This window comes from Labrus bergylta, chromosome 1 (genome assembly GCF_963930695.1).
Source record: "Labrus bergylta chromosome 1, fLabBer1.1, whole genome shotgun sequence".
In the NCBI taxonomy this organism is placed as follows: domain Eukaryota; kingdom Metazoa; phylum Chordata; class Actinopteri; order Labriformes; family Labridae; genus Labrus; species Labrus bergylta.
The window spans coordinates 26431645-26444391 of NC_089195.1; the positions used below are offsets into that span (position 1 = coordinate 26431645).

The 12747-nt window shown below is 39.8% G+C and overlaps 1 protein-coding gene across 2 annotated transcripts; it reads left to right on the plus strand.

The window, feature by feature from the left end:
• Positions 1-41: 41 nt before the first annotated feature.
• On the plus strand, positions 42-12743 carry si:dkey-162b23.4 (sodium/hydrogen exchanger 9B2). 2 transcript variants are annotated; one of them, XM_065957981.1, is made up of 13 exons: positions 42-194; positions 2770-3035; positions 3897-4098; positions 4396-4566; positions 6082-6224; positions 6565-6692; positions 7973-8148; positions 8523-8629; positions 8967-9116; positions 9295-9403; positions 10024-10160; positions 10297-10480; positions 10809-12743. In XM_065957981.1, exons 2-13 carry the CDS (start codon positions 2850-2852, stop codon positions 10868-10870), a joined length of 1755 nt encoding a protein of 584 aa, XP_065814053.1. In that variant the 5' UTR covers positions 42-194; positions 2770-2849; the 3' UTR covers positions 10871-12743. The 2 variants fall into 2 exon arrangements, with proteins under 2 accessions (XP_065814053.1, XP_029132040.1); XM_029276207.2 differs by lacking the exon at positions 42-194 and adding an exon at positions 2640-2660.
• Positions 12744-12747: the final 4 nt, after the last annotated feature.

Here is a 12747-nt window from a genome sequence, read left to right on the forward strand (position 1 = left end):
GAGTGGCTTTTTCCATGTCACCTAACTTCCCCCCCTCCAACACAGCAGCACTCTTGTGCACGGTAGACGACGTACATGCTTTGCCATCACTAATCCGCCTGATTCCCCCATTCTCCAGCTGGTCTATCTGCCTTAAGACTCGTGTCATGAACGCTGCCGCTGACAGGAGAAGATGACAATGTTTACGTTATGAGGTGAGCTGCTTTTTATTATTTTTTTTATCCTTAAATGGGGGGGTTTGAATATTACATTGCGGGGAGTGTCAGAAGCGGTTTCACTCCATATAGCTGTCGTGCTGAGTTCACTGACAGCTCCTGGGCAGTGAATCCATTATCGGACAATGCGATTTTATCTGCGAAATTTGATTTATTCCCTCAACATCTGTTAAAGTAGAATGCCAAATGCGACCCAGCTTTACTCTCTGGAGTCCATCGGTGTAGTTAACCGGGTCTATTCACCGCTTAAGAGTCCATCTGTAGTCCACGGTGGTTGATGTTAACGTAACGCTGCCGGTGGCTTTAGTCAACATTAGCACCCCTCTACATAACGGGGGGGGAGGTTTATAGTTAATGGGACTTGGTTTGAGATGAAATAGATTCTCATATTTAATCCTTCATAAAGAGTTTGTTTATTATTATTACACATGTTAGTTAGCTGTAGCTACTGAGCACACGTTGTTGTCCGATAATTAGTCCACTGACAGCCTTTGTTTTGCCGCTTCACTTAGCCTAAATGTTTAGCCTTTCTGTGTCCCTTGTGACGTTTCACGATAAACGCCGTCACAACTCGACCTGTAAACATTAACTTCGCCTTGCTTGAGTAGATATGCGTGTATGCCAAGTTGGACCGGCTTATTGTGTGCAGTTTGCTAGTTAACTCTAACCTACTTGTCCCGGCGTCCGCAAGTAACGTACTTGATCTAAAGCTAGCTACATGTGCCATATGGTCGACCTGTAAGCATTGATTAGTGTTGGATTAACCAGCGTCTGTTGCCATGAGCGACTGTCAAAACATTGTAGTAGAGTTAGCTCATTGTAAATGACTCAGAAAACACAGTACATAACACAGTATTGTCAATTGTAACAGGTTACACACAATTACTTTGTGTTAGTGGAAAGTCCCTGTTTGTTACACCTGGAGTGAGAAGAGACAGGGGAGCACATCTTCCTCCTGTGATTCTGTTACCCAGCTCAATATCCTCTTTATTTGTCTCCTAATAAAATACTCTTCACTGTTTTATGTGCTCAGCCATGTTTCATTTCCCCAGGTACATGTTCATCTTCCTTTTTTCCCATTTCCCATCTGCTCAGCTGTCCCAAGAGTCAGCCTCTAGTTCAGAGATGGGCAACTTCGTTCACAGCAAGGGCCACATTCAATTAATTCTCACCGCCAGGGGAGCCAAATTGTAGGATACAAAAAAACGATTACAGTCAATTATGTCTCAAATTTAATTCAACATATATCAGTGATCAAATATTATTATGGACATATTTCTGGTTTTCATGATTTCATGGCAGATTTTGTCATGTTTCCTTCATGTTTCCAAGTAATTGATGTGTAAAAATTGACCTGAGGGCCACGTTGAGGGTTGATGGGGGCCGCATGTGGCCCCCGGGCCGCCAGTTGCCCACCCCTGCTCTAGTTGGACACTTTAATGATCACCTCAATTTACTTAAATAGCACCTTTAATTTAATGTTTGCGCTGCCTGTTATTTCATTTAATGTCTTGTTTTTGATAACTCTGCACTATCTGCTTTTTTAAAACACTTTTTTTATTTTTTTATATTCAGGTCTAATTACAGATTTATTTTCCCTCACCTGTTTATAGGTTCTTGCTTTAAATTACACATTATTTTTTTTTTTTATCCCTGCACGGGTTCAATTCAAATTCAAATAACTTTATTTATCTGTTAGGAACTTCATTTGTGTGAAATAGCATCAGTGCGCATACAGCTAGACACAAAAACAACAGCAGAAACACACACATACAAGTGGCTCTATTAAAAGCATGACAAATAGGTCATAAATAATTGTTATAAGCGGTTAAATGAGTGGTGTTAAAAATAAATAAGAAATAGATCATTTGTTCATGAGCCTGATGGATGTGGGAGCAAAGCTTGACATGGCTCGATTGTACATTTCTTGTATAAATACATTTTTAATTGCACAGTTGAAGTTTGTTTCATCTAGGGGTATTCTTTAAATCTTTTTTCGGGTTAATATATGTATGGGAAGGGGGAATACAAGAGTAGTCTTACATGTTATTGTTCATAACAGAGGCAATCTATCCTCTGCTGGATGGGTCACTTAAAGACAAAAACCTTTGGAGGGACATTTAAAGAGTATAACCACTTCCTAAAGAACCACTACTGTAAATACTGTAAGTTATAACCTTCAAACTAAAACTACAGATACAGTACAGGTGTGGTACTCCTTGCAGCAATGTCTTCAAAAGTGCTGGCAAGACATTTTATATCAACCTTTAGACCTTATATCTCCTCACTTGCTTATGTTTTACCACTTAAACTGCATCTGGCACACTCACCAAGCTTCATGTGGTTTGTAGCCGGGTTTGTTCTACTTTCCCTCTTCAACGCCTCTTTTTCAAATTCAATTCAGTATTTGTTGAAATAATACAAAAAAATAGAGGCATATATGGGGTAAAATCAAATGTATAATTTCATGCCAATTTCATGCCAAATTTAAAGACTTAAATAGAAATAGAAGTAAATAATTTCTTTTTGTATTGTGTATCTGTGTTATGGACAGGAGCCTGCGGACAAAGCTAGAAAAGTAGACCCAGAAGTGAAGGAACTGCCCATCCATGGCCAACCCCACCCATCGGCTTGATGTACTGTGAAAGAGAAGAGAGTGGACTAGAATTACTGCTGCCAACTGTCATGGAGGAAACTCAGCCCAAACCTGCAACCCCGGAGCCCAGCCCTGTACACACTCCAGCACCAAGTCCAGCACCCAGTCCAGCACCCAGCCCACTCTTGGACAGGATTGCATTGCCCTCACCAAACAATGTGGAGGTAAAGTTTTTCTAACTTTTATACATATGTGTACATTTTGATTCAGCATTGCGATAAAAAAACTTAAATGTGTTCATTTGCCTGGCAGCAAATTTAATGTGATTAAATCTACAAATGAATGAAGTGGTGATTTTTTTTGTTGCTCTGTTTTTCTGTCAGCCAGCTTATTTTTATTCTGACATTTTAATACCGATGTGTTGTTAATTAACCGTTCTCTAGGCTTGTAAATGATTTTACTCGTTAAGATAACTTGCTCATCACTTGTTGCTCACATTCTAATGTGCGAAATATATTAAAATACAGTAAAAGACTAAGCCAGAGTACTCAGTCGAACAATATAACAAAGGAGTTGTTCAGTTGCAGTTATCACCTTCTTGAGCAAGTTCATATTTTATCTTATTATTCGCCAAGAAACTGAGCCTTGTGTGACCTTTGTTTAAACAATACTGATAGGGTGAAAGACCAACTGAAGTTTGGAAATAAAAAGGTGACAGAGACATCCATCAGTCTTTCCAAGTTGTAAAGCCCGTTGAGTCGCCTTTGTGCATGAAATATGCTACATAAATAAAGTTGCCTTGCCTTTATATTATTCAATAAGGAATGTGTTAATATTTGATTCAGTCTGAACCTTTTGATCTGTTGTTCTGCCTACGATATTAATTTATTTTGACTGCTCTGCAAGGCCTACATAATAAAGGCCGTTTGTATGTAATTACTGCTGGCTATAGTTACTTTGAAGGAAGTGAAAATTGCTATATATTGCTGTTTTGTTTGTTCATGTTTGGCCTTTACAGTCATTTATCTTAAAGAAATAATGTCCCCGAGGCAAACATCATTACTGACCTGATTCTCCTTTTCCAGCACTTGAGTGTGAATCAGATCCAGGTGGTGGTACGGAGATGCTCCAGTCCAAATGTCACAGAGGAGACCACATATTTTCTCCCTCGAAACCCTGTTGTGGATGCTGGCACCAACACGGACCCCCCTGTCGTCTGCTGCCCCTTGCTCCACAGATTTTGCCCATGTCCACCAAGAGGCCTTCTGGCCTCTCTCATTACAAAAGGTAAATCAAGAGAGACTCAGACTGGGCTTGGTGAGTCCCAGACCCGGACATTTATACACACAAGATTGAAAAACAGCACATGACATGAGTATGCCTTTAAGTACTCTCTCACTGATAATACTTGTGTTTTTATTATGAGACAATCAACAATGTGATCCTAGGAGTTACCTTCTTTTTTAAGAAGTTTGAGAGGTTGACTGATATGGCACAACAAAATATGTATAGCAACATGTTCATCATGGCAATAAATCAACCAGGGCAATCCAATCTAATGTCTGTCCTCTGTGTCTCCTCCAGTCCTTTTGGCAGCTGTGCTCTTTGGAGTGGTGTGGTCCATCACAGAGAAAGAATGTCTTCCGGGGGGAAACTTGTTTGGCATCACAATCCTCTTCATCTGTTCGCTCATCGGTGGGAAAGTGGTGGCTCTCATCCGTCTGCCAAAACTTCCCCCGTTCCCCCCACTCCTGGGTAAGGCTGGGAAGAAGATGTAATGTGTGTGCTCTGTGTGCTTGTACAGGCCTTTATTTTATATTTAATGACACACGGGTTTCCACCGGGGGGGATATTTTGCCACACTACATTAGAAATAAAACTGCTTATTTTGAGTAAGGCAAATGACTACTCAAAAACAATTGGATGACGTAATGGCTGGTCCTTTACCACCTTATGGAGCAGTCGTACATCTCAGCACCAATCAGGGAGCATTTTTAGCAAAATTGCAGGTTTAGGTGGTGATTGGTGCTTTGTATAGTCATTACATTACTTTCTGTTTTCCAAACTCTCTCTCTTCATCTACTTAACATTTCACCCAAGAATGATCCTAAAAGGCTAGCCTCAGCAAAAAAAAAAAAAAGAAAAAAAGCTGACTGTCTCCAGTTTGCTCCCGGTGCCTTTAAGTTGTGTTTGTAAAGTACAATGTACAGTTACCTACAGATAGATCCAGATGGGAAACCTTCTGTATGTACAGTACAAAGAATGATTTTTTTGTTTATGTCAGAACAGGGAGTTGCACTAAAGTCAAAGTCAAGTCATTTTTTCATGTTTTAACAGAATTGCAGTAAATAGTTTTCCATTTCTGAATCATCCACAGAGGATGTATCTGTATGCAGACTTTATGATTATTACAAACATTTATGGCATGGGCATGTTCATTCACAGAAGTGTAACAAAGGAAGTTCATGATTAACAGTACAAGCATGATACTTGCTTAACATTTTGTTTATTATTTTTTTTGTCTCTATTAGCTATTAACGTTTGCGATACGATTGTTAATGATTGTATTTATGACATTTTTATAGGGGTTGGGGTTGGAGACTGTGCAAGATAATGAATGAATGTAAAAATCAAAAGCCTTGACCATACGATAGATAAAATGTCCTCTATTTAGAAATGACAACAGTTGAATTATAATACAAAGTGAATTTCCTTGAGTTCTGAATCTTAAAATTAGGACCATGAGCCTCCAGCTGCATCAAAAACAAGATTCAAATCAGGGATGTGGAGCCACTCCTTTGTCACTAATCAAATTAGAAGTAGTTTGAAGTTCAATCAAGACAGATCTTGGAATTTGCTTTGAACAAAACTGAAGAGAGTATTTTATTTACCAGTTCAGTGTTTATTTCTGTATTTAGTTTTTTTTTTTACACCTTTTTCTGCATGATGATATAATAGTGGAAGAAATCGGTCATCCAGATGTCTAAACATGAAGTCATTAACTTGTGTCTTCTCATTTAATGTAATATTTTCAAAGAAGTTGCATGCTCTGATATTTGAATTAACAGATGAAATAAGTTTGAGTTTTTAGTGGTATAAAACACCCTCAGTGAGTCTCAGTATCTCAGGCATCAAACATGAGCGCTGTAAGTTTAAAAAAAAAAAAAAAAAAAAAAGCGAGGGGAGATCTGTTCTGTGATTCTTGTTCTTTAATCTGTGTCGGCCCTGAAGGATCATCTCTCCTCTCTCATGCCCTCTGCTGTGTTGCAGGTATGCTGCTGATGGGTTTCCTGCTGAGGAACATCCCAGTCATAACAGATGGGGTGTACATTGACTTCAGGTGGTCTGCGTCCCTGAGGAACGTTGCTCTGGCTGTTATACTGGCCAGAGCTGGTTTAGGGTTGGATCCCACGGTACGCCACAGAGTCCACATATGCTTGTTTGTCATTACTAGGGCTGAAGCTGTTCTCTTTTTTTTTGTTATTGATCATGTTTTAAGTTACTGTTAGATCTTTAACTGCACAAGTTCTCTGTAAGGTTTAAATCTCAGTAAAGAACTGGACAGAGTCTCAAGTGATATCTTCAAAATTTGCTTAACTAACCTGATCCTCAGTCATAAAAAACGATTAATAATACAATTTGAATGGTGGCTACTGCCCATCCACTAATTAATGTGTGATATTTTTGCTTTGAAGAACAACTTTATTTCTCTGCAACCATGTATCAAGTCATGAATGATGTTTGTGGTTTCAGGCTCTGAAGAAACTGAAATCCGTTTGTGCACGTGTGGCAGCCGGGCCCTGCATCATAGAGGCATGCAGCGTAGCGCTGGTCTCTCACTTCCTCATGGGCTTGCCCTGGGTCTGGGGATTCATCCTCGGGTAATTACAGCATTGCCTACTCTGTCTACTCTCCTTTCGCCACACTTTCAAAGTCAACATTATGTCATAACAATTCTTTGTGGTTAAACTGTTAAAGAACAGGAAATATAGAGGGTGAGACGTGAGTGTGACATATGGCAAAGCCTTTTATTCATTAGTATGAAATAATCAGAATCTCATGCTAACCTTGTGTCTTTTAGGTGAAGCGTCTTTTCATCTGTTAACAGAAAGAAAATCAGTAGTTCCTCATTCACTGATTTTTTTCCATTAAAGCAGCATTATATAGGAATTTGGTTTGTTGCGCTTGAACGCTCACTGAAGGTCTCACTGAAACTGCACTGCTGTAAAACACACACAGTGCTCTTAGACATCCCCTTCATAGACAGCGTGCATTTGTTGACAAGCAAAGGGTGGAAAAGAGGGGCTTTTTGACTATCAAAGAAATGCTTCCTCTAAAATACAAAAATAAAGGTTTCATTATAGAGAGTTTCTCAAAACTTGCTTCCTGTTTCCTCGCAGTGTAAATGCAGTAAGGGTGATTTTGGACTGGGAGCCTTACTTGAAAGGAGATAAGGATAGCCTCTGCTATTGTTTCGCACAGCACGCCTCCACAGAGCACCGGCAAATTCATTCTGAGCTGAAGGCCGGTGTGTGAACTAGTGTCATAAAGCCATTCACTTTTCTATACGCCATTCTCCCTGTTAAAAGTTATTGCACTATTTGATCGACTTTGAAACGTATTAACTGAGGTGACAAAGTGACCTGTTGTTGCTTTAAGGGCTGTGTGAGCCACTGTTGAGTTTTCATAGGTCAGAAGCAGTTCACTCATGTGAAGCAGATACTATGAGTGAGAATGTCTGGAGATAGAAACAAGAAAGACAAGGCTGAACTTTAATGATCAGTAGGAGCAACAGTGCACAACGTGAATGAACATGTTCCCATAAAGCAGATATGATGAACACTGCTCCTCGAGAGTCACTAGATCACATTACAACTTAGTAAGCCTTTCTGTCTTATTTCAGGCTGGTCAGCATATTACAGAAATATGTCACTATTAGCCATCTGAAAAGTCATTGTTTTGGTGGGGGAGGGGTTTCTTTGAAATTTTAGAGAAAATGTTTGTGTTTGGAAAAAAAAAGGAAATTGGGCCTTTAAATTGCAGCTCAGAAAATGTGTTCCAAGCAATATCAAGGGCACATGCTCTCCGAAGTTTTACAAAGTCTTTTCTTTATGTCGTCTTTGTCTGCATTACTCAAAGACCCATATCCTCCACATTCTAGTTTTGTGCTGGGCGCTGTGTCTCCGGCCGTGGTGGTTCCCTCCATGCTGCAGCTGCAGAAGGATGGTTACGGCGTGGAGCAGGGCATCCCCACCCTGCTGATGGCGGCGGGGAGCTTCGACGACATTCTTGCCATCACAGGGTTCACCACATGCTTGGGCATGGCCTTTGCCACAGGTGAGGCTGTTGATGTTGGCGTTGTGTGCCGGGGTGATGAGGTGAATTCAGTCTTCTTTTATTTGAAACACAATCAACAATCGACCTTATCTCCAGGGGAGTGGCAGCTGGTTCAGTGACCTACAGTGGAGGTCAGCACAGGAAATGAGTTCTTTCTTTACGTCTGTAGTTTGTTAGAAGCTCAGCAGAGGGTGTTAGTGTGCTGTTTTTTTGTTTTGTTTGTTTTTTGCCAATGCATATAGACAGCATGGCTGCAGTTTTACCTCTAAAGGGATTCACCTAACTGCATTAAAAGCACCAAATAAAACAGGACGATGACTCGGCTAAATGTGATTTTTTTTTTTTGTATGTTTATACTGTGTTGATCCTTCCAGGCTCCACTTGGTACAACCTCATGAGAGGTGTAATGGAGGTGGCTGGTGGGATGGTTGCTGGTATTATTCTTGGCTTCCTCATTCAGTACTTTCCCAGTGTTGACCAGGTAGGCACACTTTTTTTTTTTTTCTTTTTTTTACTGCATCTCCTCCAACTACAGTAGACAGTTTGAATACTTCTTACTCATCCTTACACCACGTGACACTCAGCCTGTGTATGAAACAAGTCATCTCATTTCTGATATGAAAGGACAAACTCAACTCTTACTTATACATATGCAAGGATATTAAACAAGAAAAAAATCCCAACACATAAAAAAACATTCAACACTATATATAAAATGTCATCATCCACCTGATGATACTTTAGAACTGTTTTGTGCAGCTTTTTCTATTTATAGATTTCTTGACTTTCTGTATCTAATCCTTTCCTTTCTCACTTAGAAACATTTAGTAATGAAGCGATCCTTCTTAGTGCTGGGCCTGTCTGTCTTTGCCGTGTTTGGCAGTGCAGTGGTCGGGTTCCCTGGCTCTGGAGGCCTCTGCACCCTGGTGCTTGCATTCCTGGCTGGCCTCGGCTGGGGTGGAGGAAAGGTGATAACAATCTTTTTTTATATTCCCGATCATGTATTTTAAATCTAAAATGAAGTTAGCTCACCTCAAAAAGCAAGCACATTCTATAATGTGTGATTAAAAGTACAATAGTGATTGAACATCGTCACTGCTGCATGTCAACGCTGACCCTTCTCTCTGTGTCTTGTTTGCATTAAAGGCTCGTGTGGAAGAAGTGGTAGGGTGGGCGTGGGACGTTTTTCAGCCTCTACTCTTCGGATTGATAGGAGCCGAGATCAGACTCTCTGAGTTGGAGGCACATACAGTTGGTGAGACGACCACACCCATGAGTGCACAAACACTTCAAAAATAAATCCAGTGAGATGGCTGTTCTTGCTCATTCAAATGTGACTGTGAGGATGTAAATATATTTGCGTAGTCAAACATAAGCCCCCTCTGGAGAGTTTTATCTCTTGTTTGTGTCCAGCTAATATTTAAACCTTAGTTTGTGTCAGAACTCGTACACTGTTTCACAGAACCTGTCAGTCTGAAATCGCACACATCTCCTTAAAAAAAAAAAATATATATATATATATATATATATATATTTGTGCTACGAAAAAATGTATTTCTGTAAAGAGCTGCAATGAAAACATCACTTCACATTGTTGTTTCAAATTACTTGTCGTTGTTTTGCCCTCACTACCAAATAATCTTTTGGCTTGCCTTCAGAACATCAACGTGCTGCGTTAGCATTGCCTAACAGAACTATCACACAGCGAGACTGCTTTTTACTCTGTTTCCACTCTACTGTGCCACATCTTGCTTTCAGTTTTTGGGAAGAAAAACTGGTGACATAATAGTTAGGGAGTTTTCTTCACAGCTGTTATATTCCAGTGACAATATGATGTGACACCCCTTTATGTCTCTTGTCTGTTTTTCTACCTAGGTCTTGGTATAGCCTCTCTGCTCATCGCCCTGCTGATTCGTATCCTGTTCACTTTTGTCTGTGTTCTGTGTGCGGGCTTTACCATGAAGGAAAAAGTGTTCATCGCTCTGGCGTGGATGCCCAAAGCCACAGTACAGGTATGTCGACTCTTAAATATGTGTTTGCGCTCTACTCAAACACAAGAACACAACTAAAAGTCTCCCCTTTAGGTGATGGTGAATGTCATGTGTGAGTGATCATAAAGGAAACACCTTTGCCTCTGTCTTCCATTAGGCAGCTATAGGCTCCACAGCTCTGGACACTGCCAGGACCAGGAACGACCCGCAGCTGCAGAAGTACGGCATGGATGTGCTAACTGTGGCTGTGCTGGCCATCCTTCTCACAGCTCCAATTGGAGCTCTTATCATAGGGCTCGCTGGACCCCGCCTGCTACAAAGGCCAAAGAACTCATCCTGTGGTGAGCGAGTCAAACCCAATTTATCAGCTTTTTTCTTAGGTAAAGTTCTGAATGCAACACTTGAACACTGCAGTCAAACCTGGCCTTGTAGTCGTGTTTGAGTAGTGAATAGCCGTTGCGTAGAGTTGGATTTGCATAGCTTTAGGTTGCCTCTATTTACCCTGTCAATCATGCTTTCATGTCTTTTACATTCACACAGTGTGGGTGTTGTTGCTTTTACAGTTCAAGAATATTGGACTCTCCACTGCAGTTTTTTTTTTTTTTTTTACCATAGAATCTGAAGTTTTTCTCATTTCTTTTTGCCTCTCTATCCTCTGAATTTTTCCAGGCACAGCAGCAGGAGCCGAAGATGAAAATGAAAGTCCCGTCACCTATGAGAGTACGCTTTGACGTCACCTGTCTTCATACAGCAAACATTTTTAAAAGACTTCAGGTGTGCTTTCACACCTCAGACATTTGAGTTTTTTCTTTAGCCACCAAGTGGCTCTCTTTGTCTCTTTTTGTAAGTCAGCTCTTAATGTTTGCCATGCTGCAGGAACACATGAATCACTGTATTTATAGCAAGTTTTGCTTTCAGACCTCAGGCTCCAAACAAATGACCCACATCCCACAGCTGCACTGTCAAATGAATGTTTAATCTAATAATGAGTGTGCAGCATGATTAGAGGTTACTTTTTTGTAAAGGTGAATGGTTTTATTACATTGTTGGAAACAATATGCTTTGTCTGAACAAAAAGGTGGAATCGGTGTAGCAATGCTTCCTTGATTTAAATTAGACTACAAAGTTGTCACATGCTTCATTTTTAGGTGTTTGCTCTCAGTTCAAAATAACTGCTTTGTGTTTGTGTCGTTTCTTTTGCGTTTCTTTTGATTATGTATGTATTAGCGGTGTGTCTTGGTGATGAGAAGGGTACATGTAGTTTACAAAGACTCAGGGTTGGTTCTTAAAGGAGCAATATGTAACTCTGACACGTAGGGTTTAAAATGAGTGCTGCAATTCAAATTCAAAATGTTGGAGAGAGAGAGAGAGAGAGAGCTCTCTCCCCCCTCTAGCCAATAAGCACGCAGGTTGCCACAACCCTGACCCGGAAGCTTCAGTGTTTAGCCAGCTCTGCACTGGTCTTCTGCATCTCTTGCCTCTCTCCTTTGGAAAAAAAAAACAAAAAAACATCACTATCACTATGACTATAGAGAGACACTGCGGAGGCTTAAAGGGCAAACGAGCATGTGATCAATCATGATTTTAAGAAAAGGTCAGACCTTAATGAATCGTGATTAATGAGTTAATTAATTAATGAGTTAATGCTTATGTCAAGCTTTGATCCCACATCTATCAGGCTCATGAACAAATGATCTATTTCTTATTTATTTTTAACACCACTCTTTTAACCGCTTATAACAATTATTTATGACCTATTTGTCATGCTTTTAATAGAGCCACTTGTATGGGTGTGTTTCTGCTGTTGTTTTTGTGTCTAGCTGTATGCGCACTGATGCTATTTCACACAAATGAAGTTCCAAACGGATAAATAAAGTTATTTGAATTTGAAATGCTAGCAGCCCTTGGTAGAATCTGATACATGAACCAGTTGGCATGCCCGCTTCCATCGCTGCAACACCTGCCGACTTGCTGTGATAACTAGTCTCATATCCAGCAAACTGAAGGGCGTCTAAAACAACTGTGTGGTTGCCTTAAAACCGCCTACCTTCTCTGGTGAAAACAAATACAGACCATTCAGGACCAGAATCCAGTTTAGAAGGACATACTGCCTGCTGCATTGTTGTCAGAAAAGCCAGCACTTCAACACAGCATGTTTCCTTAACGTCTGATGATATAGTAAGGTTTATGATTTAAGTCAATAGATATCTTACATATTGCTCCTTTAACCATACACTACATTTCTTTAAAGCTTTATATACAATGCTGCTGAAGCTCCTATCTTCTACATGCAAAATGTCTGCATTTATTCTAATGAATGTTCAAAAGAATCAGGTCCATATTTCAAAGATCTATTTAAACCTTACTTTTTGTAGTTGAATTATGTTGGAAAATAGAGATTTCATGTTTGTTACACATGTGATTATTTTTTTTTATTATTACAGAAGTATGCAGTGTACCTGAAGATGTTTTTGATTTGTTTAAATCTATTTACATTTAAAATGATCTTTTATATTTGTCAGCAACTATTTGTTGTTAGAATAACATGATTGAGTATTAGTTTTTTACCAAATATTCTTTAAAATAAATGATAAAACATGACAAGTCA

Bases quoted from the DNA above. Each gene is read 5' to 3' on its own strand.
- si:dkey-162b23.4 (XM_065957981.1), top strand. From the start codon at position 2,850: ATGTACTGTGAAAGAGAAGAGAGTGGACTAGAATTACTGCTGCCAACT. The intron at 8,630-8,966 runs GTAGGCACACTT...TTTCTCACTTAG, and splicing joins ACTTTCCCAGTGTTGACCAG to AAACATTTAGTAATGAAGCG. The intron at 10,161-10,296 runs GTATGTCGACTC...GTCTTCCATTAG, and splicing joins TGCCCAAAGCCACAGTACAG to GCAGCTATAGGCTCCACAGC.